The sequence below is a fragment of the Dermacentor andersoni genome, chromosome 3 (genome assembly GCF_023375885.2).
Source record: "Dermacentor andersoni chromosome 3, qqDerAnde1_hic_scaffold, whole genome shotgun sequence".
Taxonomy (NCBI): domain Eukaryota; kingdom Metazoa; phylum Arthropoda; class Arachnida; order Ixodida; family Ixodidae; genus Dermacentor; species Dermacentor andersoni.
In genome coordinates this window covers 9,624,581-9,650,172 of record NC_092816.1, presented here as the reverse complement: position 1 = coordinate 9,650,172, position 25,592 = coordinate 9,624,581, and the positions used below count along the sequence as shown (strand labels likewise).

The window sequence follows — 25,592 nt, the reverse complement described above, 5'->3', positions numbered from 1 at the left end:
GTTTGGGTAAGACTAATAAGTCTGATGCACAAGGCTACAAGTCTTATAGGTAAATCAATACAACTAATAGAAATTTCAATTAGTCTAATATAAAGCTTATACAACTGATACAAACTGTGCCTTCATCCAAAAAGATCATGTTCTCGTGACGCCTGTGGCAAAAAGGACTATCCACGTCCGCCGCCAAGGTCTGTGAGTGGTGGCGCTGACTAACACTCCCAGGGTTCTACTAGGACACACAAATACCCAAGAAAGTGGATGGGGAAACGACGCTGCGGTAGCTCAATTGGTAGAGCATCGCACGCGTATTGCGAAGGTTGTGGGTTCGGTTCACACCTGCGGCAAGTTGTTTTTTCATCCACTTTAATTTACATTAATTTATCGTTTCTTTATTTAATTTATGAAAGCACAAGTAATTTCCCCTATGTTGCCCTTGGTGTCAGTGTTTGTTGGCTTCTTATGATATGACTAATAAAAAATTGGGCCCCTCGGTTAACTCCCTTTCTTAAACTGTGTTAGACTAATACAAGTTTCGATTAAAACTTTTGCTAGGGTATGGATTACCCACGTGCCTAGGCTATGGTTCTTTTGGATCTTTGAAGTGCCCAGCTGCTTTAGGTTCGATTTATGGTTGTACTCATTCAATCCTTGAGTGTGATTTCCTGTGATGGATATTTTATGCTCCTGCATTTGTAAAACCCAAGTTTATAAGAACACCTTCCACACGTTTATATTCCCCACTATTTGTTTTGTTCCTTTTTGATAATAATGGGCCACACATCAGTGCTTCTGTTGTTCTCAAGGGAAACCTCATATTAAGAATTAATTGTACAGTGCTACTGCTTACATGAAATGCATCTGCTACTTGAAGTCAAACTTTCAGGTAAATTGTGAAGAGTTATTTGTCTTGCTTATCCCACAGTCAGTGTGAGGGTTTAGTTCATAAGTTAAACTCTGGAGCAGTTTTCTAACAGCTTACATTTATTTAGACCAGCCTGTTGGTCATACAGGCGTTTTCACTTATCCTGCCAAACTAGCATGCTAGTTCATGCCCATCTTGCAGCGTTCTTGTGAATGAATCGCTTTTCTGTAACACTGAATATTCTTTGTTGCAGCCACCTAGAGAAGTTCAGAATGCACTCAATAACATTTGATGTTCGATATTCTTCAGGGACACCCTTTGTGCGCATCCTTCAGCAGAACCCTTACGCTGTGAGGGTTGGCGACCAGATCCGGTTGGACTGCATTGCTGAGGGTGATCCAAAGCCTGCAGTAACTTGGGAGCGCATTGGCCAGCCCATTACCACTTACTCCAATGTTGATGAGCTTCAGGGCGGCACCACCACTCTGTTCATTCGCCGCGTGGCACCTTCGGACAGCGGCATCTATGTCTGCAAGGCTACAAACCACGGAGGGGCATCTGAAGAGAGGATTGAAGTTTCTGGTGGGTATGCCTCGCAAGGATAGTGACTTTGTACTACGGCTAAACACTGTTCATCAAGTGAAGCAAGTTGGAGTGCACGGGTACTAGAGTATTCGATTGCAAATCGAATAGTGAATGTTCGAATAATTTGATTTGCGAGTCAAATACAGTGCACTCCATTTACAATGATATCGAGAAGAACGAAAAGTCTGATTGTTATAACCGATCATTGCTATATTTGGACTGCCGTAAAAAAAGAAAAAAAGAAAGCTGGCGAACATACCCTTGTAGCTTCGAAACTAAATTTGCCGCTCATGGTAAAAAATTGACGTTCTAGAAAATTGGATGTGAAAAATGAAATGGTAATGAATGCCTCTAAATCGCGTGTGAAGTGTTAAGCACGCTGAAATAGCCAGATATCTGCACTTGCTTTTATGGAAGCTTTAGGTTCATAACCACGGTGTGCATCGCGTCCAGCAGCTACGGGAACAGCGGTGGCTATGATTTAGCGTGCATGAAATGAATGAGCGACTCTATCGAGGACAGTGCACTTTACATGAACATTGGGTGGGTGTCAAAAACAGACCACTGTCAATCTCGTCGTCTCCAACGTATAATGCCGCCGTCTGTCGCAACAACGATTGCCCCGTCGGAGATTCTTCGCAGAACGAGGCAGCTCTTTCTTCACTCAGAAACTCCTCCACCGAAGCACCACCTATTTTATCACCAGTAGCGATGCACTCCCAGAGTTCGGTAATGTCAGCGGCAGCTGCCGTGTTGGTTTCATAGGTGGGGGGTTTTGCCTTGGCGTACAAAGCCTGCAGTTTCCATTGGTTGGCATGGTCACTGCTTCTAGCCTTCATGATCATGGCGCTCATGGTTTTCAGAATCGTCGATGTCATCGACTGCACAAGCTCGTGCTTTGAGTCTTGCAAAATTTGCAGCTTCATCTCAAGCAACACAGCTTTGCACCTTGTCAGCGCACCCAACGCTGCTTCCGTGGTGCATTTTTGCACACGTCAAGGAAGAGAGGGAAATTGAAATTGATTTTATTCATTATAGATTACAGGTTATAAAAAAAATAATATACAGAAGGAGGTCCCATAGTCAATGACTGTATCGGGACCTCCTGTTATTTATAAATATGCATTTTCTAAAGCAATGAATAGAACTACATTAAAATCATATGTAAGCAAACATGGAAGAAAGTAAGTACTGGAGAATGCAAAACAAGATTACGAGTTAGTTACAAGAAATCTAACTAAGGAAATTATACAATTGCAAGGAGCAAATGCAGCAAAACTAAATGAACTAAACGAATTGAACAGTAACGGACAAAACATTTTACCCAAACATGCAATACAAAAAAAAAAGAATTTCAAGTATACCTGACCATAAATGCAACAATAGAAACAACAACAACAAAACAACTTCGAAATACACATGACTATTAATAAAAAAGAAAGTGATCAGAACAGCGGAATATTTGAAGTAATAAGGGTGAAGAAAAGAGAGAAAAAAAGTTAATGTTAAATATATTCTGTTAGAAGAAAATTCTTCAGATGTTTTTTAAATATGGATGTTGAGCGCGAAGTTTTGACGCAAAGCGGTATGGAATTCCAAAATGAAAAGGCAGCAAAATGAACTGATTGTTTGCCATAGTTGATGCGCACCTGAGGTAAAATTAGATTATTGTGTAAAGTAAATCTAGTGACATTAGTGATTATCAGGCATGGTTTAGGAATTTTACATGCAGGATCTTCATTATTCAATAACTTAAAAATAAATATACCCAGATTATACAACACAGTTTCTTTGACAGACAGAATGTTATTCTCCAATTCAAATTTTGCTGTTCGTACTTCTATGCTCCCAGTGATAGAATACACAGTAATTTCTGGCGCAGTCTTACCCAAGTGTAACGAAGTTTTGTTGCAATTCTTCACATAAGTATATGCATAGTGCATTGTCTATAGAGGCACCATTTATGGCCACCTAGCGGACACTTTCGGCGCTTGTAATGCTGTAGCAGATGGCACTTTGCAGCAAGAATGGCTGAAGTTTGCGGCTGCCTTTTTCCCCTTTGTTTGGGTACTGGATTGCTACTTCAGGGGTGACAGCTGCAGAAAAGGCACAGGCTTCTATGAGAGCAGACATGTACATGATGTTACCGGAGTTTGGGACAACCCAGTCCGCATACATGCTGGGCATGTCCCGCAGACAAGCGCAGTGAAGCCCAGTTATACAAATGGGAGCTTGTGTTAAGTAGCCACTTTGTTTTGCTGACTAATTTAATGTTTCAATTGTTTTTGTTTTGTTTTTTATTTCTATCCTTGCCGTAATACTATTTTGTACCGCAATAATAGGTACACGTCGTCGGTGTAGACTTATATCTCAAAAGACTCAGTACAGTGCTATGCTGGCACACCTGTGATCTCGCTGCTGATGAATACACATGAAATCACCAAATAAGTGCCATTAAAGTTGCCTCAAGAAGACTAACTGCAAAATTGTTAATCGAAGTGCGTACACTATTCAATGAAGCCACCAAATGCATGGGTGAATAAAAGCACTAGTTAGTGCTGCACCGCCAATGCAATACTGCTGCGTACGTCGATGAACTGCCCTAGAGACCTGCTGGAAATATGCAAAGCTAAAGCCTTACCAACTTTTTAGTTCTCTCTCTTTTTTTTTTTTTTTTTTTTTTTTTACGAGTGTAATGGATGATAGAAGCTACATGAAATATTTAAAGGAGAAGCACCGCCGGCCGAGATAGATGGACGCTGGCGGCAAGGCCAGGTTTAATTCTTTACGGCGTAGTTGTTGCATTCCTATGCTGCAAAATATAAGGAACAATTCAATTGAGTACCAAAATGCAAACGCAGAAAGGCACTCTGCATGGTAAGTCTGCTCAGACAGCATCAAGGTGTAACGACTTCACAAGCATGACATGAATTTTTCAGCAAAAGTCAGACAGCTATACCATATGCAGCAGCTAACACAAATCCTCTCTCTGAGCCACCTTCTTTCTAAAACATTTCTCCAGTAACCACAATATTGACGATGTCCTCAAGCAGAACAAATGAAGCTGTTAAAGAAGCACTTGCCTGTAATCATTTCAATAAAACATAGCATGATTTAAGCCCTTTACAAATGAGGTGAGGCAAAAAGCTTGTACTTAAAGAGAAGAACAACAGTTCTGCTGAAGCAACTCGCAACAGCTCAACATCCGCGCATCCACACATAAAATAGATCCAAAAATATGAACTGCGTTACAGCTGGTGTGACAATTTAATGGGCCACATAAAACCAACAAGATCGGTCCTTGCAAGCCGCAGCAGCTTTAACACACAACACTATACACTCGTAGAGTCGTGAACCCTAGCAAGAGCAAGATAGTAAAGAATTGGCAAATGGTAGAGGTGGCAAGCGGCATTCAGAACATAAGAGAAATGCATTTAGCCTGTATGCTGTACTGCAGACAAACTGAACCAAACATGGGTAGGCCGTGATTAACTTCGTCGCTTACCCATATAGACATGATTGAGTGTAACAAACACTGAGATGATAAAAGAAAGCATGATAAGAAATGATAAGAAATTTCCTGCCGAACGGTGACTCATTCATTGCTGCAATTCCTCCCATTCATGAGGTCTCGTAGGGAATGATTAAAACTATGTTGCCAGCAAGTTTTTTGGAGCTATTGTTCTTCAACCTGCCTTGGAATCAAATATCATGAATCAAACAGAGAAGCATAAGCAATGATGCATAAAACTGCGGTGGGCGGCTGCCTCCTTTCCCAAGTGCCTTTAGTAAGATTGCCAGCGCACTCTGGCACACACTACACGCTTATTGGTGCATACAGTGCTCACCAAAATATAATTTGCATGTAAGAATGTTGCTATCCTTTCATATCATATACTTATTCTTATACTATACTATATATGTACTATACTTATTAGTCCTTCATTTTCTGGTATTATATATTTTGAAATTCAGGGAGTAAAAATCAGGTGTTACATTTAAAGAGGAAAACTAGGGAGAAATCATGGTTTGAAATAAATAACTTTGCACCAACTTAACAGCAAGTGGTGACTTTCAGAGCATTAATTCCTAGTTATTTGCAGATCAACGATGACTTGAAAAACTTAAGTTTCGGCATGTTGGTATTGCATTTTAGCCTTTTAGTGCACGAAGCACACAGGGACAGTATGGCAGTTGGAGACAAAGTGCTCACTTCTAATAATCACTCATTTTCTCAACCATCACACGCACACACACTTATATATATACACATATATAGGAGACAGACAACCAGCTTGCACTAGCGCTTCTGTACAAGTTGATAAATCATTGCATAAAGAAACATGAAATATGTGAGAATAGCAATTACTGATAAAACCAAGTTAAGAAAGTGCTAAGCTGCAAGATTATGAAATTAGTCTGTACAGCCATCTCCCACTGAGCCATGTGTGAGGCTTGTACAAATTACAGAAAAAAGTTGTCAATTGCAATTGCTTAATTAAAAAATGTAATGAATTGCACTTATGGGTTACTGCCTCAAGAAAATAATAGAAAAATTACTGAAAAGTAATCGATTGCTGCTATGTTACTTTCCTCCAAACATTTAATAACATTGCATAGATACACCAAATAAAACGAACCTACCTGGCACTTTCAGTGCGTCCTCTGCAGCTCTTCATACATTGCTTATCTTCACTAGCTATTGGTTTCCAAACTTTTCATCGGTCATCTTTCCTCATTTTCATTCTGAAGATATCGGTGGTGTCACTGAAAACTCATTCAATGTGCACACTGGGGGGTGAGGCGGTGTTGTAACATACAGATCTCGCACACAAGATTGTGGTTACACAGCGTCCAGGTCCTCATTGATATCCGGCACTTTATTGTTCAGAAGACACTTCAAAAGGTGCTCCAAACTGAGTCAATGAAAAACTGAAAGAAAAAGTTGTCCATATGTGATTCCCTGGCATCGACATGCTAAGTAGTTAATGCTACCAAGGCATATTAGCATCAGTTCAATTTGTCGGCCAACATCTGGTGGAGCAATTCAAATGAGGAAATAAACACTGAGTTCCTGGATTCGCCTGTCTCAACATGCACATCCACGAGGCAGCTACGTGGCATGATAGGAGTTTTACTGTAGTTTCCACTAAATGCAGATTTTCAAAGCTGCATTAATTGCCTTTTACAGACTATCTTGCCAGGAAGGTAACTGGTTACTGAAAAAAGTAATTGAATTACACTGAGTGTTACTGAGGGAACAAAGTGATAATTAAATTACAAAACTACCAAAACAAGTAATTGATTACAAGTAATTAATTACATGTAATTCCTTACGTACAAGTCTGGCATAATGCACGCATCCCCCAAACTAGCGATCTTCACTACTTCTATGATCTCACATGTAGTTTGTGTGGCACTTCTTCCTATTATTATGCAGCACTGCGTAAACTGGGGCTCACACTTGCAGTTTTTGCAGTAGAAATTAAAACATTGTGATGACTGTACCATTGTAACGGTGACATTGTAAATAAATCAGGCCTATTTGGTTGAATGCATTATCCATTATTTACAGGACCAGCACACAAAAAAAGGCTGGGCACACAACATGCACAGTGTTTTCTTCTCGTGTGTGCACCTTTCTATGGCCTATCTGTGTTTAGCCCCATTAAATCATGGAACATAATTCTACTAATAGCTTGTTTGAGGGTGAACAAAACTCTGTTTATGTTTCCAGTTGAAGGAAACCGCCATCCACATTCCATTCCAAGGCTGGTTGCAGATGATAGAGTTGTCACAGCTTCACTTGGAAAAAGAGCAGAACTTCGCTGCCACATTGAAGGTTTGTTACATTAAACATTTATTGCTTGCTTTTTTGTGTGCATTTTCTATAACGCCTTAACACTCAGTGCTCGTTGAGGGAATAAATACCCTTTTCATACCATGAGTAAGGTCTGTCGCCAGTAATTATAGTCATTTAGCTTAGATTCTTTAGAAATATTTAGTCTGTGATATTTAAGACTAAGAGCTATAAACTAAGAATGAAGTAAAAATTCAGTCAAAGTGTCTTGTGTAACGGCTTTCTGGTACTGAAATTCGCACTTTGCAGAATTTGCCAACATTGGCTGCCCTGGTTTTACTGACAAGGGCTGTAGAAATGTGTTACAGAATAACTAGCTATTTAGGGTTCATTTTGATGTTCTCACAGCATGAAATGAAATCAACAAATCGGTAAAACCTCGTTAATTCGACCTTCGTTAATTCGGAATATCCAATAATTCGGACTTCGGCCCCGGCAGGAGTATGGATAATCTAACGCAATGAAACTCTCGTTAATTCAGACGTAGTTGGCCGCACATCGGTTAATTCGAACAACTCTCGGAGCTCGGCGAGCGCTGGAGCGTCGCAAAAGAGCAGAAATGGCGTTAGCACATCGCTAGTCCGCATCGCCATAGTGATCAGTGGAAATCGCACGGGAATGACAGAAACGCGGGAATGCTTCGTGCCTCTTTGTGCCTTTAAGGCCTGTATTCTTGCGTCTGCCGCGCACAGGACCGCGTCGGCCGCGCGCCTTTATGACTGCGTAGTCGCCATCCATGATCGTGTCGATAGCGGCCGCGGTGTCGTCCGCGCCGGTTGCGGCAAACAGTAGTTTCGCTTTTAAGCCTGTTTCACATGATGCGATTTTCGTCGCACCGGAAGTGCGATTTCCGTCGTTTGCGATGAAAATCGCAGTCGCAGTGCCGACCCCCCGATTTTCGGCTGCGACCAACCGGTTGGTCGCACAGTCGCACCGTCGCACCGATCGCTGCGATTTTCCGTCGAAATTGCGCGGAGAGCTGTCAACGGAGCTATTTCGCCGGTTTGTTTTGGAAAATGGCGTCTCGTGCGACAAGTGCAATGCGCGGAGACGTGGATCGTCGAATTCGGTACGTACGCGAAGGGAGAATAAAAAAACTTGTACCGCAGATTGCATTCTCCGATTGCTATGCGTTTGTTGACACGCTACACAGCAAATGAAGTGCATTTTCACGTTTGCTTCGTACGCCTTTGCGAGTTGTCAGTGCTAGGAGGTGTTCGATCCCCAGCAGACGACGAGGTCGTCACAATGTTCTTTTGTAAAATCGCGCTTACGAAGCAGCTTGAATTATTTCAACCTCGGCAAGGGCAAATGACAAGACAGCAAAGTACCCGAAGTTTCAACGTTGCGCTGAACGCGGTACCGTTCAGTTGCATTTTCTTGTCGGTTTTCAAGCATGAATTTCCCGATACATCTTGAAAGCTTATCTTGCCTCTTATTAAATTTGACAGAGCAAAAGTGTAGGCTATCGTAATGAATTTGCTACGATAGCATTAAATCCGTGGTTTGAATAAAATATTACATGCACGTTAAGTTGCACCTCTTCTCTGGAGAATTTTTTTTTCTTGCACAGAAACCAATAAACATAGACTATGTTGCGGACTTTGTATCCTTACTGCATCTGTATGAACACTTGCTCTGCAAGGTAATTAACTGTACAGCTAGTAGATTAATTAAATTGCTTGCTATAGTGGCAAAGTGACGACGTACCCACCTGCACAATTATGTAGAGTTCGTGCAACAATGCGAAAAGCAGGCAAACGGCCTGTTCTTGTGGGGATAAACCAGTATGAAACGACACGCTGAAGAAAAGTAAATCAAAACTGTGCAGTGAAGTCAGCCAGTACAAGCAGTTCTTGCATGTTCACAGCTGATCAAGTGTGCAGAAACATTCATGCCTTACATGTCTCTAGCAAGGTTCTAATAAGTTTGTGATCACATATATTAGTGTGTAAACCCATATAACGATATCCGCTGCGATTACTATCTTTATAAGTAATGAAATACCATGCTACTTGCAAGAACATACATCACCCGAGGATTTTAGAACAAATTTCTGCATTTCAACTATACACAATATGTTGTTTATTCAATAAAAGATTACAAACTGGGCTTTTTTTGCAATGACAAACTTATTCCAAACTTTACTTGCATATAGGGAAGAAAAAAATTATAGACAAATATTGTTCTTCAATTTGTTCACCTGCCACTGTGGCTATAGCAATCTGCTGCTAACACAAGGCGAGGGGTTGATTTGCCAGCCATGGAAGTCGCATTTCGATGGGAGTCGTAGGTGAGAAAAAAAGCTCTTGCACTTAGGTTTAGTTCACCTTTTATTGAACCCTTACACTTCAAAATGCTATTGCATAGGGGGCATGCCTATGCAAAATCTAACACCAATAGAAAGCAAAGGGCAGAATTGTAAAACAACCATCTTTCGTGATAATTCGAGTGTGTAAATATTCATTGCATCAATATGTATTGTTCAACAGCACTGCACAAATAAGCATTATCAGGTATAGCAAGTACTCTGTCAGGAAGCTGGTTCTACAGATGTATAAATGTCAAGGCATGAATGCTCATACTACGTCGTACACATAGCACAAAAAAAACCTTTTTCAAGAGTTGTCCCTTCTGGCAGATATGAGTGGGCCATAAGCAGCAGAAACTTTATTGCAGGACATTGTGTAATACCGCTTATGAAAGAATGAAGAGAGTGACGAGGCTTTTAACAGCAGTAGCTCATGCTGCTCTAATAAGAGGAATGATGAGCAAAAACATTTCTGGTAGAGCACTTAAACAGTAACTTTCTGAAAGACAGAAAATTCCAGGTGAGAGTTGGAGGTACATCAGGCCCACACCAACAACACAGGCATACTACAAGAAACACTACAGCCTATGGTGTATTACAGTCTATGGGAAAGCTATCTTGTACAGAAATCAAGAATGATGCAACAAGCCCTCGACAACACGGCAGACTTTCTTGGCCAGTCTGGCCTCTCGCTTTCTGCTAAGTCAGCTCATATCGACGTCGGAAAAAAAAGAAAGACTAGAATCAAGAACTACCCTAGATTGCACATTGTGATCCACATAGCTGGACAAATATGCCCGCAAGTCAACATCCACAAATCCTCAGCTAGTGTAAGCCCATGACGGCAGAGCCAGCACGTGGGTGAAACAATTATGCAATGCCTGGACGCAACTTCCACACCTGGTGAAGAGAATAATCTCGAAATAATGGGGGTGGACGAGTGGATACTATAGAAAATCGCAGATGCTGTGCTTGTGTCCAAGGTGTGGTACGGTATGCATTACCAGCAGCACACAAAAAAGACAACTCATCGAATACAGGCATCGGGTAGTAATAACAGGTCTTTCCAATTGTACCATGCTTGAAGACCTCTATGAGAAAGAGCTAACGAACAAGCACCTAGACAGAGTAGAGTTGCAGCCTGCAGCACAAATTCTTTGTCTCAAGAGCTCAGAACCTCGTCCCAAGATACTATGCCAGCTAGCATATGAGATGCAAAGACGACTACCCCTCCCTTCAGAAACACAACCTCGGGAGTACCTGAACTTGAAACATAACAGGCCCGTACCGTCGAATATGGGGGCAAACAATTAGGCCAGGAGACTGTATGCAACTGCCAAACACACAGAGGAGGTTGCTAATCATGAAGATGCAAGCAAACATAAGGCACATATAGTACACTGATCTGGCAATAGCAGTGTAACAGTAGTATGACACTACATAAACTTAAACCCCATATAACGTTTCGACAAGTGGACTTGTCTTCTTCAAGGTCCACGTGTGGAAACGTTGGCTTCTACTTTCACCTTGTTCTCATGTTGCTCATCGTCTTGAATTTCCATCTCCTGCCTTCCCCGAGTTTTCCCCAGAAAAAGAAAGACATCTTTGAAGGATAGATAAAAATTGGTGCTTGATGCAGCCAAACATAAATAAATATTTATTACAATAAATATTTATTACAAAAAAATCATTACAATTGCCAATCCTGCATGCCGGCACCTTTCAAGAAACACTGTTGTTATTCCAATAGACAGACTGACAGCTTGCTTATGCAAGCACATTCTTCCAGTTCCGTGCCATTGGGAAAAAAATGAGTTTCCTGGAAGGTAGCCACATGCACACTTGGTGATCACAATGTTTTTTTCCCCTGGACTTGTATATCTATATGTATTTTCTCCTTTTCCCACTTTTATGTTTGGTTTCATCAAGCGCTAGTCTTTATCAGGTTTTATTGCTGTACTACTTTGTGGTAACCTTTATAGATCACTGCGTTTTCACAATAAACCTTTTAATTAGAAGTTAGCATAGCCTGTTCTTACTGCTTCACACTGTACATTCTTGCTACATTGGCCAAATAAAAGATTTCATAAGGTATCATGAGGGCCATTAAAGTGACTTGTTGCAGTCTAAAAAAAAAATGAATAGCCTGGCTGCAAATGGCACCAGAGAACACATAGGACAAACAAGAAAACCGAGATGATCTAACAACCAAAAGTTTAATATACACACCGAGTAAATGCTCGCTGACAAGCAATAGACTGAACATACACAAAAAGGAGAAGCAAAAATTCATGTGCGTTTCCCGACAGGAAATGCATCCATTTCTAACGAAGGCCGTGCTGACAAGATTAACCCAGCATTTTTAGATTTACAGCTTCCGTAATTTCTCTAGGCAGCCGATCTGCACAGAATGCTAGCTTCTTCCTCTACAATGCATGCTCAGATGTGGAGAGTGCATTGTAGAGGAAGAAGCTAGCATTCTGTGGAGATCGGCTGCCTAGAGGAATTATGGATGCTGTAGATGCAAATACACTGGGAGAATCTTGTGTCAGCATGGCCGCTGTTACACTTTCAGAGATGGATGCGTTTCCTGTTGGGATCTGTATGGACACACATCAGATCTTGCTTCTGCTTTTTGTGTAAATTCGATTTATTGCTTGTCGAACAGCATTTACTCGGCATGTTCAATAAACTTTCATTTGTTAATACACCTCATGATTGTCTTGGTCTCTAGCAGAAAGGCGTTCATTCTTTTTACAGTGAAGCTGTATATGCCTAGGCGAAACACTCATGGTCCGATGCCAAAAACCCTAGTGTAGGGGTATGAGCTATTGCATTCGTCTTGCATGATGGACGGAGACATTTCTTGTTGGGTAGACATAGAAATGCTTATGCATTTCAAACATACATTATATCTGCATATTATTGCAGGGAAGGGACACAGAGGGGGATGGGGTTAAGACAAGATCATGATGTCATTATTCACACAGCAAAGGTGTGGTGGGCCATTGGCTAGACAGATAGTGGCGTCGTTTCTCTCTAGCAGCAGAGCGCGCGTGCAGAAGTCTCTCCGACTTCCCAATAGGTTCGAAAATGTGTCCCTGTATTTAATTAAATGAAATGTGCAGCCCCAGTGTGTCACTTCGTAACTACAGTGCATAACTGAGTCATAAACATTATGATTAACACATTACAAAACACAAGTGCGTAACGTAATTCAGAAAGACTTTGATGGACCCGCTGGTTTAACACAATGAACCACTCCATTGCACTTTCTATGATGGTGATCTTGCAAAGTGCAATGTGTGGCATTCCAAATAAAGAATGTGATAAACCCAAGCCAAACATGTGCATAACCTCATTAAGAAACTCAGACATAACCAATAATATAGAAAGACTTGAATAAACCATTGGAATTAACCCAGTGATAAACACCGGGGCTGCACATTTCAGCTTTGCTGGTTCACCGTCTCTACAGGGTGCATGGGCAGTAACGTTTTCTGTTATTGTTTGTTAAGTATTGTATAATGTTGTGCCAGTAAAACACGTTGGGCTAGTTGGTGCAATGTATTGGTACTGCTTTTTTTGCTGGTTTTTTTCTTAATGTTGTGCCCTTCTTCCTTTTGTAACAACTTTTTTATTCCCCCTTGCATAATACTCCAACATTGCAGCCTGCGAGGTATATAAATAAATAAGTACATAAGCACGTCATGCATTCATTTTGTGCGTGGAACAAAACCGCATTGATAAGCTTAGACATATAGTCATTGCTTCACACTTTCGAAATGAATAATTATAGCTTGCTATCGACATTGAAGCAGCCTTTCGACAGCTAGAAAAGGAATCAGTTTTTCCAGCTCTGAACATTTTCCAGCTCTGAACAGCGCTTGTCTACGTCGCCCTTTTTGTCCTCCGTCTATGTTTGCGCTGTAAGTTACGATCTGAACATTGAATTGCAGGAAATGCAAGCAGGCATAAAATTCTGCCAATATAATCTGTTTAGGAATACCAAATTGGAATAAACATTGAGGCTTGCATTTGTACTTTCTCTGGCTGAGCAATCTAGTTTGAAATGACTCCCATAAGCATGTCGTAACAATGTTGATCTAATACAGATTAAATGCATGACTAGCTTAAGAAATCTGGATGATTGCTATATATTACAGTGAAGAAACTATAATATCTAATAACATTAATAATATAATAATAATATTTATTTCCACAAAACAGGCTAACCGTGAGAGGCGTGCGAGGCCGAGCAGAAAGCTGAAAAATTCTACGGCAAGTGCGCCTGTCGTGGGCCTACGATCCTGCATTACGAATAGCGCGTATTGATATGGTCTTGTTAGAAGTTCCGAGTATACTACCAGCGCGAGACACGAGACAACAAAGTGGACAAGATGCGTGTCTTTTAGAATGCTATGTTACAACGTACAGGTTTCTACAAAAGTGACGGTAACTGCTCGAAACATTTGATGCGTCGGCTTTTGCGCCTTTAGAAATATTTAGAGAGGGCTCCCATATATATATTCGCAGCGCAAGCACGGCGATGGACGAACCAGGCTAGCGCTAAGGTTGAATTTCACAACACGATTTTCATTCCACGTCGCAATCACACAGATCGTTTGAGGCTTTCTTCAGGGGCACACGCGGGCGTTCGGGTTGGTGCTTCTTGTTGCGTTTGGCGTAAGAATATGGCTAGGAGCAGGCACCACATATGCGCAATGACGGGCAATATACACGCATCATTTCTCCAGAAGCTGACGCCGAGCACGGGTAGCGCGAGGATCTTGTTGGGCTCACACGACAACTTCGTGGCAGCCGAATTCCGAATACTGCATATACGGTGAGGGTAGCTATATGAACTTGTCGATAGGTCATCTTGTAGATTGTTGTAGCGCAGGCAGAACGAAACGGTCATAGAATGTAGATAAGACAACACACAGCGCTGAACCACCTGCGAACAGCTGTTTACGTGCGCGATGTCGCACTGAACTACAGAAACCGCCGTCGCGCACCCCAAGACAAATCTTAACTAACGTTTTTAAATTAGTAAACGTACATATTATTTGCTTCTAATCAAGAGAAGTCAATAATATTATAGTGTAAACGTTTTATTCACTACAATAAAAGAATTATGCAGCGTGTGCCACGAAACCTGGCAGTAAGCAACCCTGGGCGTCGCACCAGTCGCATCGTTGAAATCGCAATCATGTGAAATGAGCCCCCAAAAAATCGCATTGCGACGCGTGCGACAGCACCGATTTTCGTCGTTGCAGTCGCAGCATGTGAAACAGCCTTGTGCGACCAACCGGTTGGTCGCAGCCGAAAATCGGGGGGTCGGCACTGCGACTGCGATTTTCATCGCAAACGACGGAAATCGCACTTCCGGTGCGACGAAAATCGCATCATGTGAAACAGGCTTTACTCGGTGCGCGCGTCGGCCGCGAGCGTTCAGCACCGCAAGGTCGCGTGGACAGCGGCCGCGGCTTCGTCCGCTACGGTTGCGGCAAGTAGTAGTTTCGTTTTGACAAGCTTTCGAGGATGAATAGCGCCGGTTTCATCGTGATGGACGGCGACCAGCTCACTGGCTCATAATCGGGATGTGCGCGCGGTAGTCCTGTCTCGGATGTAGGCGCGCGCTGCGGCCGTGCTGTGAAGGAAGTTGCGAGGCCTTCGCCGCTGTGAGCGCTAATCAGCCACGATATGGCGAGAACTGCAGCTTCCGAACTGCTGTTGTGCAAAGTAGAAACATGATTGGCTCATTCATTCAGTAAATAAAAGCTATGTTGACACATAGGAAGCATTTGTTTGTTTTTCTTGATACCGTCGATAATTCGACATTCAGTTAATTCGGACACGTCTTTCGATCCCGTGACATCCGAATTAACGAGGTTTTACTGTATGAAGGACGAAAAAGGATAGCACTGTATTTTATTGTTCATATGTCTGTCTTGTCTGTAGAACTGTTTATTTTTCTGTGTTATGGTATTGGTCTGAATTTTAACTGTAATTGATATATGTTTAAATGCAATGTACACCGGTGTTCTTACAAGATGGACTGCATAAAGTTGGTTTTCAGTTATAAGGAAATGTTTTCACATAGTATCGATGCACTTTATTTAAGCTTAACTTCTAACAGTTTACATAGTTCATTTGTGTTCATGGTAAAAGAAGTTCTTGTGCAGCACTCAACGCACACATTATAGTATCTTTGGAAACTTGGCCCTGAGGAATCTAAGTACTACCCATGAGATGTAATTTTCAAGCTCTATGAATGTTCAAATAATGTATGCAATTTCTTTACTGTTCCGCCTGTTTTCTAGCTGATAGTGTGGGCAAGCAACTTTCTTTTGCCCCTAAATCTGCCTGTGAGCAAGCATTCTCAGCTGTGCTCTAAGAAAAAAAGGTGTCAGAACACAACAGGAACTATAGGCATACTTGTGAGTAGTTTGTTAGCCTGGTTGGTGGCCTTGCATGCTACACCAGTTCAGAAATATGCTATGTGCTGTGTACTGTGAGCCATCCATCTTTGCTCTACTTAGGGGAACACAAATAATAACAGTAATTTATGTCAGCACCATTTGAATAATAAGTACGTACATAAGCACTTCTTTGTCTGCCCTCTGTGCGTTTTGCTGATTGGCATTTATACGTAACACTTTAGTTATTAGTTTCCAGTAGCTATATGAGGCAGTGCCACTCTCCCAGGTGAACTTCTCATGCTGAGGAATTCAGGGTATACTGCTTATAGCTCTGCTCTCTGCTACACAGGTACTTCATGGTGCACAGGTCAAGTTGTCACAAATAAGTCATTTGTTACCTTCAAACAGTGAACTAAACAAAAGGTAAAGAACAAGAAAGAGTGAATTCAATAAACTTCAAGTGCCCACCACTGACAAGTTACTTGATCCAAAGTAGCACATGCTACATACTCTTCCATGACCAAGCTTGCTTGGTACATTGACAGAAAGGGGTTGTATAGTGACGGTGCAATAAACACCGTCATCTACATGTGGTGACAACTCATCCCGGGTGAGCCACTCTCAGTGTACATGCTTCAGATTAATTTTGAAGGTGCACTCTTGCTGTTCTCACACACAAAAAAAATTTGTCTGATAGAAAAGTAACCTGAGCTCAAGTGCATCTGGACTGTTGTGCATGTGAGGAGACCTGAGGCCAGTTGAAGGCACATGCATAAGCCATAGCAGGTACCTAAATTGCAACATTCTAGTGCTCCTGCAAAAGAAATGCAATGCATATTTATAAGCCAAGGCTAGAGAGGCTGCAATCTTATCAATCAGGGCTAGAGAATACTTATTATAAGTTCTGTGGAAACAAAAACTGATTAACTTAATTAGCAGCTCACTAGGTGGTCTTTCTCAAGAATATTATGTTTCTGGAGTTTTGGAAAAATTAAACAGACTTCAGGTCACAGGACGTACAAACTGATGAAAATTTTATTTGCTACCTTGTATTTAACATAGCTTTTAGATTTCATGTCAAGTGTGTTTGGTGCGAGATGGCTGTAGTTGCTATTGTGCCACTGTTTCACATCATTCCCCTTTTTTCTTTTCTTTGCAGGAACATCTCGTCCTATTCAAATTGTTTGGTCCAAAGTCCTGCCGGATGGCAATTTGGCAGAACTCCCTTCAGACAATGGTATTGTGCACTTTGAAAGAGTGCAGGCAAGCGATGCAGGTGTCTATGCCTGCCAAGGCAAAGAAGATGGTTCTGCCATACTGGACACTCGTGTTACGCTCGCTCTCGTTGGTGAGCGATTTTTTTCATACTGCTATGATGTGTGTGTGTGCATACTGTGTGATATGTGTTTGCCATACTAAGGCTCACTGATTTTGGCTGCTTATAATGCTTTTCCCATGGTAATAATCTATCTGTTTGCTTTAAATGCTGCTCTCAGGAGTATGGTCAAAAGGCAAGTGAGTTATTAATAATCTTTGCTCAAGAATACCTTTTAAAAAGTGGTGCATTTTGCTTATAGTACTCTCTCTATGGCCTGGCATGAGGTAGCCTTGGAAATCTGCTCATCTTACCAGAGGTCTACTTTAACAAAAGCACAGTGTTATGTTGGTAAAACCAGTCTAATCAAAGGCCTTCATACTATTGAGCTTTTTTGTGAATTCAGCTTAACAGAGGTTGCCTTATGGTGGCAACCACTTCTCTACTTTTGTAAGCAGTAGGTAAACTTTGTACATTACGTCACTTAAATGAACATTGCAAGGCCCATATTTGATATTTGTTTAGCAAGTTCGTTTAATTCTGCTGATATCAGTTATGCTCAGCACTGTACATTAATTTGAACCATGTAATAATGTATAACAGCCTCAAAATGTCTCAAGCTTTGTATTCTCTGCATGCATGTGCTTGCTACCGTTGTCATGTGATTCATAGCTTATTTAGGTAGCGCAACAGGATATGGACAAAGAATTAAGGTATAGCAAAGGGCCTTGACCTTGCTGAGTGGTTTCAACAATAGAACAATTTGCATCAGAAATTAAGGAGGTGAAGGGTTTGAAGTTGAACATGTTTATTTATTTTTTTATTCAGTCATAACCCAAGAGTCTCGAAGGGACATTATATAAGGGGTGGGAAAAACTGCAGTTCTGGGTTGCCATGTTATAGAATGACTCTCTATGGCATTGGTACTATCTCTATGTTGACTCTCTATGACTTGGTACTATCTGCTAACATGGCGACATGGGTATAAGGTCATTCCAGTCTTATGATGTATGTAGGAAAAAAAAGCTTTTTGAAGGTCTTTGAATGGGTTTGTTTCGGCTATGCAGCTTTTCAATGGCTATGGCGAGATTTCTGATAGGCTGGTCTGATGAATAAATTGCCTGGTGGCAAGGAATGAAAACATTTGTGATGTAATCACAAATGCACAATGTTATGATGGGAGGCAAGAGGAGGAACGTCAAGCTGATATTTTACTTCAGATATACAGCAGATATACACTGTGTGGCTATGAGTGTTGACATTGAAGATTTCTTTTATTCTTTATTGCATGGTGGAGATAACGGAAATTGTGAAAATTTTGTAGTTCTGGGTTTAGACAAGAGCTGGCATTTATAGAGAGCGATGGTGTCCCTTTGGAGTCATTCTCAAAAATTTAGTTCCTTTATCTTAGGTCAACGGTCGTCGGTTTGGAAGACAAACTGCTCATCTAGCAACCTGGAGACTGAATGTGCTCTAAAGTTGCTTCATTGATCAGCACCATCATTTTTCAGTAGCATCGCCAGAAAATTGCAACACAATTTAAATAATTTGGTTTCGTTTGTTTGCAGATATGTCAACGATTACCTTGTAATTTTCAAGAATTCTACTACAGCCGTCACCATTCTTAAAATGTTTAATGTAGTCACCATTCTCTTCTTTTTTTTTTTCACGACAGCGGTCATTTACAACATTTACTTGCAGTGTGTTGACCTAATACGATAGACTTCTGTTAATTAGACTGATTAATTCGATCCCGACCGAAAGTCGCGGCCTTCGCCCATGGATTTATATGGGCTCAAACTTTTGTTATTTCTACCTTAATTAAAATTGACCTTCACCTGATAATTCGAACTTGGTCAGTCAGCACGCACACCCCTGACCCATTATGGTGAGCCCGATAGCGGACCCTTTCGTGGCAGACTCGGCGGAGGTCAGGGGACAATGCATGCGTTGAACACATGCCATCACCGGTTGAAAATACCTATTTTCAGCCAGCCCTAGGAAGCTCTTCAAGCAATATCCGTGGCTCGCAATGTCAGGTTACGGTATTTACTCAATTATAACGCGCGCCCTTTTTTTTTTTCTTTCAAAAAAATTGGGCAGAAAATTGCCTGCGCGGCGCAGTCGGATACCAAACCAAAACCGCTTTCGCGGCTTTTGTGTGCTTTACCGCATAACACAAATGTCCTGCGGCGAAGCTTACTTTAGAAAACTGGCCGTCATTGTGCAACACATATTTTTATTGTTAAAAAATCGTGTGTGTGCATAGATGCGCGTTAAATTTCTACTTTGCTTGTTAGCTTTAATGGTAATTTCTAGGTTAGTTTTCTACTTTGGATACATAGAAAGTGGGCGCGCATTTGGTTCTGGGGGCGTGTTAGACTCACAAATACTGGCAATTAAATGAATTGGCAATGTGTTTTGACATTTTTATGCATCTTGATTAATTCGACCCGCTGGATAATTTGATTAATTTCGTTGGTCCCGTCAAGGTTGAATTAATGGAAATCGACTGTATTGCCGTTCACTCCATATTGTGTGTTGGCCTTCGTCTTGTGCCCTGTCCCCTAGTGCTGGTTTGACATCATGTCAAACCAACAAGCCCAATGCAGTGTGTTGACACTACCACGTAAGATCACAGATATCCCTAATGCACTGCACTTTAGCCTATTCCAACCTTATTAAAATGACACGGTCCTGCCTGCAGTCTTGCTTTCATGCAATACAAGCAACTCTTGTGGAATAACTAAAATGAATTGAGTGCTTCTGGAAACAAACACTGTATGGTAAGTGCTGCTGGTGAAAAACTTCTGAAACGGGTCAAGTGAGACAACAAGAATGCTAGCATAGTGTACACCTTGGTTATTCTATATGTGCACAACAAGTTACAAATACACCGCCTCTAAGAATGACACTAAAGGGTTCAACAATCACATTGTTTTTACTACCCCACTAAAGTAAAAAAAAAAATATTTGTCCTTTCGTGAGCAAAACGACAGCAACTGAGGGTAAAACACGAAAAATTTATGTGTCCTGCAGACATGGCATAGTTTACGTGGTCCTACTATATATATCCTGTTGCAAATCATACATATGGTCCAAAGTGGTTACTGCATCTACACTAGTCTGCAAGAGCACCAGCACTCTTTCTCATCCTCAGTCCCACCTGACCACACATTGTTGCGTGTCACACATCCCCACACAGCTATTCTGCCACAGCGCAGTAACCAAATATCAACAGAAGTATTATAAGTCTTCCACATTTATAGATCAAAAGACACATGTATCAGCCAGGCATCAGTAGCTCTTTCAATAACAACAACAACAAAAAAATGAATACCTTAGCAGCTCCTGTATGCTTTAGTTTGTATGATATGGCAACTTTCGTGTAATATGCCTTAATTTTATGCTGTCATCGCCTTTTGTCATATGTTCCTGCATTGGTATTTGTCATTTGGTTTTGATAATACTGCACTTCTCATTTTCTGTTGTACTTAGTAGAAAATTCAATTGTAAGTACCGAGCATGTTCTGTTCATTCCCTTTTTCTTTGTCATCCTGTTGGGCTGCTTAAATCAACTATGAGTACACATTGACTCACGAAGCTGTCTGTCCGTTTGTCATGTAATTTTTAATGACACTTTTCAGGTCCATCTAGACAGGCTACCAATGGCTTTAGTTGCTAGCACACTGTCTTTATCGCATAACTTTGCTGTCTGCATTTTTGTACCATTTGCTTGTGCAAAATTTGTTGGCTGGATATTGTTTACCTGTTGTTCATCTTGTTCATGTAGAATAAGATGCTACCGCTACTTATGTCCTTTGCCATTTGTGGTTAAAGTTTTCTCAATTATCTTTGTCCTTCTTTTGTTTCTTACTCCATCCACTGTTTGTTGCTTTGAATAGCTCCGCCTCGGATCCAGCTGAACCCAACCCAGCAGACAGTACGTCCAGGACACCACGTGCGCATCCAGTGCTCAGCCATTGGGGAGCCACCCATCACATACCATTGGTCACGACAGGGTGGGCAGCTGCCTCCAAGCACTATCCAGAGAGATGGCATCCTCGAGTTCCGTGGAATCTCAGTCACAGACGCTGGTCGCTATATCTGTACAGCAGCCAATGCAGCAGGAGAAGCTGAAGGGGTTGCTGATGTTAGGGTCACAGGTTTGTGTTGTTCCACCTACTCAATGCCTATGGCCATTCATGTAACAGAAAAAGGCTTCTTTCTGTATCTACAGTGATGAGGTAGTGCAGTGGATACAACACTACTGTCAGCTACAAAGGGCCTGACAACAGCCATTATTTTATTCGCTTTCAAAGTGCGAACATTTCACTTTGGTAATAAAGTTGTTTCTAATAACTCCGATGAAGGATTTTATACACTAGATGTTATATATATATATATATATATATATATATATATATATATATATATATATATATATATATATATATATATATATATATATATGTTACTGGTTCTTGTTTCAAACTGAATGGGAACAACCATAACTCTATACAAGTGCAAAATTATTTCACTTTCAGATAACTTATTAAGCAGACACTGTGAGGGCTGACATGCAGTCAGCAAATAACTATTCATCGCATTTACTCACTCTTTGATATTGATAGCAAAAAATATTTTTGCAGAGGGTGTTGAAATCGGATCACTGCGAAAAGAAGAGACAGCATTTGTGGGCTCGAACATTGAACTGCGCTGTCCACTGACAGGCTCCCCTGAAAGGATTGAGTGGACAAAGGACACCCATGCCTTGCCACCAAATGCTAGAGAAGTGAACGGAGAACTCTGGTAATGTGTTCTTCGGCTTTACATGTTTTCTTTATCTTGTTGACGTGATTGTCTGCGTGAAACAGTTTACCATGGCCCTACCCAGATGGCACAGCATGCAACGTAAATCAAGACGATATGTTGTTTATGCTGAAATAATAAGCTGGCATATGCACTCTTTCGAAAATTTTATTTCTTTCATGGTCCTTTGGTTGTTTGTGGCAGGCAGTTTCATCAGCTTGCCCAGCGGTAACCACCCCTTCTTTGTTGTGTATTTTTGGCTGTGAGAGTCTTGAATGAGGTTATAATGAAGTAATGGTTTCTAATTAGGTCATTTTGTCCCCTGCCCCCTTCAACAGTGCTATAGTGAAGTTTTGCTGCATTTTAATGTAGCAAGCAGCAAGCAAGCTAGTGATGTTCAGTTCAGTTTATTTCTATTTCCTTAAAGGTCCCCATCTCAGGGGGTGTTACATAAGGGGTGGGATTATATTTTGAATAAGAAGAACAAACAGCGAAGATTATTTAACATTGAAGATGATCAGTTATGCATTCTTGGAAAGCAGATGATGTAGTGATGGAGACAATGTCATAGGGTAAGCCATTCCACTCTGTAGCTGCTCTAAAATATAATGAAGCAGAAAACGTAGTAGTGTGCGATGGTGGACAGGCAACTTGAAATGGATGACTGGTATGGTAAGATATGCGTGCTGCGGCTGTAATATACAGTGCTTGATTGAGAGAAGAATAAAAACACTTGTGAAAAAGGGCGAGGCTAGCAATGTGGCGATGATAGGAGAGGGGCGGTAGTCCGGATCATGCTTTCAAAGATGAAATACTGACGTGTGAATATGAGGAATAAATGAACTGGGCGGCATGACTTTGAACGGTTTCCAATGCTGTGATTAGATATGCTTGATACGTACTCCAGACGGCAGATGCATATTCTAATTTGAGTCTTACAAGGGCTTTATATGCGAGCAATTTAACATGTGGTGGGGCAAGGCGGACGTAGCACTTGAGAAAAAAGAGTGTTTTGTTCTATGCTGAAATGATGTTACTAATATGGGTGCACCGTGATAAATTGGATGAGAGGGTGACTCCTAGATATTTATATGATTGTACAAGCTCAATCGATGCGTTAAGCTCAATTGATGTGTTAGAAATTGAATAATCAAAACGGTAGAGATAGTGACGACAAGAGAAAGACATGAGTTTATATTTGGTAGGATTGAGGGACTTAGCCAATCATTGCACCAATTTAGTACGCTGTTTAAATCTGTCTGAAGGACATGTTGGTAATGACAATTAGTAATGGTGCGTTAAATGACACAATCATCAGCGAGCATTCGAATACTACAGGGAACATGCAGGGGTAAGTCGTCAATATATATTAAGAATAGGAGGTGACTGAGGACAGACCCTTGGGGAATGCATGAGGTAACTGGGAGTGGTTAGGACAGATGGCCATTAAGATAGACTGGCTGAGAATGATTAGTTAGGAATTCTTCAATCGACTTAAGAATATTAGGATGTAGGTTCAGCATCGAAATATTTAGTAACAGACAGCGGTGAGGAACTTTGTTAAAAGCTTTTGCAAAATCAAGAAAGACGGAGTCAGTTTGCATGTTAGTCAAGATTAGTGGGCAAGTCATGAAGGAATAGTGCTAGTTTGGTTTTGCAAGAGAAGCCCTTACGAAACCTGTGCTGTGAAGGATGAAAAAATTTGTTCAAGTCCAAGAAGTTGATAATTTGCGAGTGGATGACGTGTTCCATGATTTTACAAAGCACACTAGTTAATGAAATAGGGCGGTAATTCAAGGGTGAGTCTCTGTTACCTGATTTGTAGACTGGAATGACCTTGCCTGTTTTCCAATCAGGTGGCATAATTCCTGAGGAGAGTGACTGTGAAAAAATGAGGCATAAATATGCTGTGCAAATTGATTCCACATTTTTCAGGAGCTTCGAATTAATAAGGTCTATACCAGCTGACGATGAAAGCTTCATATTGGGAATTATAGATGAAATGCCTTCTTCAAAGAATGTGACAGCCGGCATGAAAGTTTCTAAGTTAAAGGATGGTGACTGCAAAGGCGTGTCAAGTTCAGTAGTGAAGACAGATGCGAATGCGTTGTTAAATATTTCTGCACAATCATGGTCACTAACTGCCTCATGTGAATCGTTCGTCAGCGTAATATCGAGAGGATGCGTAGGATTTAAAGCTTGCCAGAATTGCTTGGGATTCTTGATTACTAAGTTTGGTAAGTTGTGATAAAAAGTGTGTTTGGCATTACGAACTGAAAGTAAGAATTTTTTGACTTCGAAGTATTTTTCCCATGTAGCAGGTGTGTCATGAGTTTGGCAGTATGAAATAATTGTTTATTTTTGTTTTCTAGTTATCTTAAACACTGGGTAAACCACTGTTTGTTGTGATTAGTGTGAAAGGTAACCTTCAGGATAAATATATTAGGGAGGTGATTTAATTTGTTCTTAGAAAAGAAACCAGTTTTCATGAATTGAACGATTGTGAAATGCGAATTTGTTCTCGGCAAAAGAGGTGTTGAGATCTTCAGCTATTGCATTATAGTTGCCCTTATCGTAGAGGCGTATTGTTTTATCGGCCGTTTGTTTTTGAGTTAAGATAAATGAAAATAGAGACTGTATGACTTTATGATCACTGATTTCAGGGAGGTAACTGATAGATGATAGATTCTCGGGGCTATGGGTAATATCTGATTGAGGGTGTTTGCTGATCCTCATGAGACACGAGTTGGTTGAGAAACTAATTATGTGAGGTTAAACTTTAAACAGACATCGATGAAGTTTTTCACTTCTGCATGACACGTTAATGTGTAACTAGTTATGTTTTGCCAATCAATGTCCGTATAGTTAACATCACCAAAAAGAAGGATGCAGGCATTTGGATAAGTGGAAACAAGTTTGTGAATGGTATTATTCAAATGACATGGGAAGTCTGTATTAGTTTGTTGGTGTCTATAGCAAATGCTAAGCAGCAGTGTTACGGGGGGAGCATGACAGATGAGCCATAACGTTTCGATATCGGATGCAATGTTAACAAAGGAACATGATATACCCTGATGAATTGCAACAAGAACTCCACCCCCCCTACCCCCATGAGCCTTTTCTATCGTTTCGATACATGTGGAAATTAGGTAAATCGGTTAAAATTTCAGCGTCAGTTATGTCACTGTTTAGCAACATTTCTGTTAGTATGAGGGCATTGCTCTTGGATGATGAAATAATGTTCGATATGAGTTCATGCTTTGGAAGGAGCCTACGGATGTTAGTGAATATTATGGAAAACGAGAGATTACAGGGTGGGTTGAGTTGACGTTTTGTAGATGCTTGATGACGGGGCAACTGCTATGCTATTTCTTTAACGGTATCAGATGATGTATCAAATATCTAGCGTTTTGACCGGATGT

At 41.0% G+C, this 25,592-nt stretch overlaps 1 protein-coding gene and 1 non-coding gene across 2 annotated transcripts in view; both read left to right on the top strand.

Annotated features, from left to right (window-relative positions):
- Positions 1-25,592, top strand: part of trol (terribly reduced optic lobes) — a 591,503-nt gene that overhangs the window by 481,165 nt on the left and 84,746 nt on the right. Inside the window, exons 77-81 of the mRNA XM_055065643.2 lie at positions 1,172-1,444; positions 7,185-7,289; positions 17,203-17,391; positions 21,264-21,524; positions 22,011-22,170. Coding sequence (XP_054921618.1) covers positions 1,172-1,444; positions 7,185-7,289; positions 17,203-17,391; positions 21,264-21,524; positions 22,011-22,170 — 988 coding nt within the window. The remainder of the gene's footprint in view (positions 1-1,171; positions 1,445-7,184; positions 7,290-17,202; positions 17,392-21,263; positions 21,525-22,010; positions 22,171-25,592) is intronic.
- Positions 272-344, top strand: TRNAT-CGU (transfer RNA threonine (anticodon CGU)). The gene has a single exon. It is a non-coding gene; the product is annotated as a tRNA-Thr (tRNA).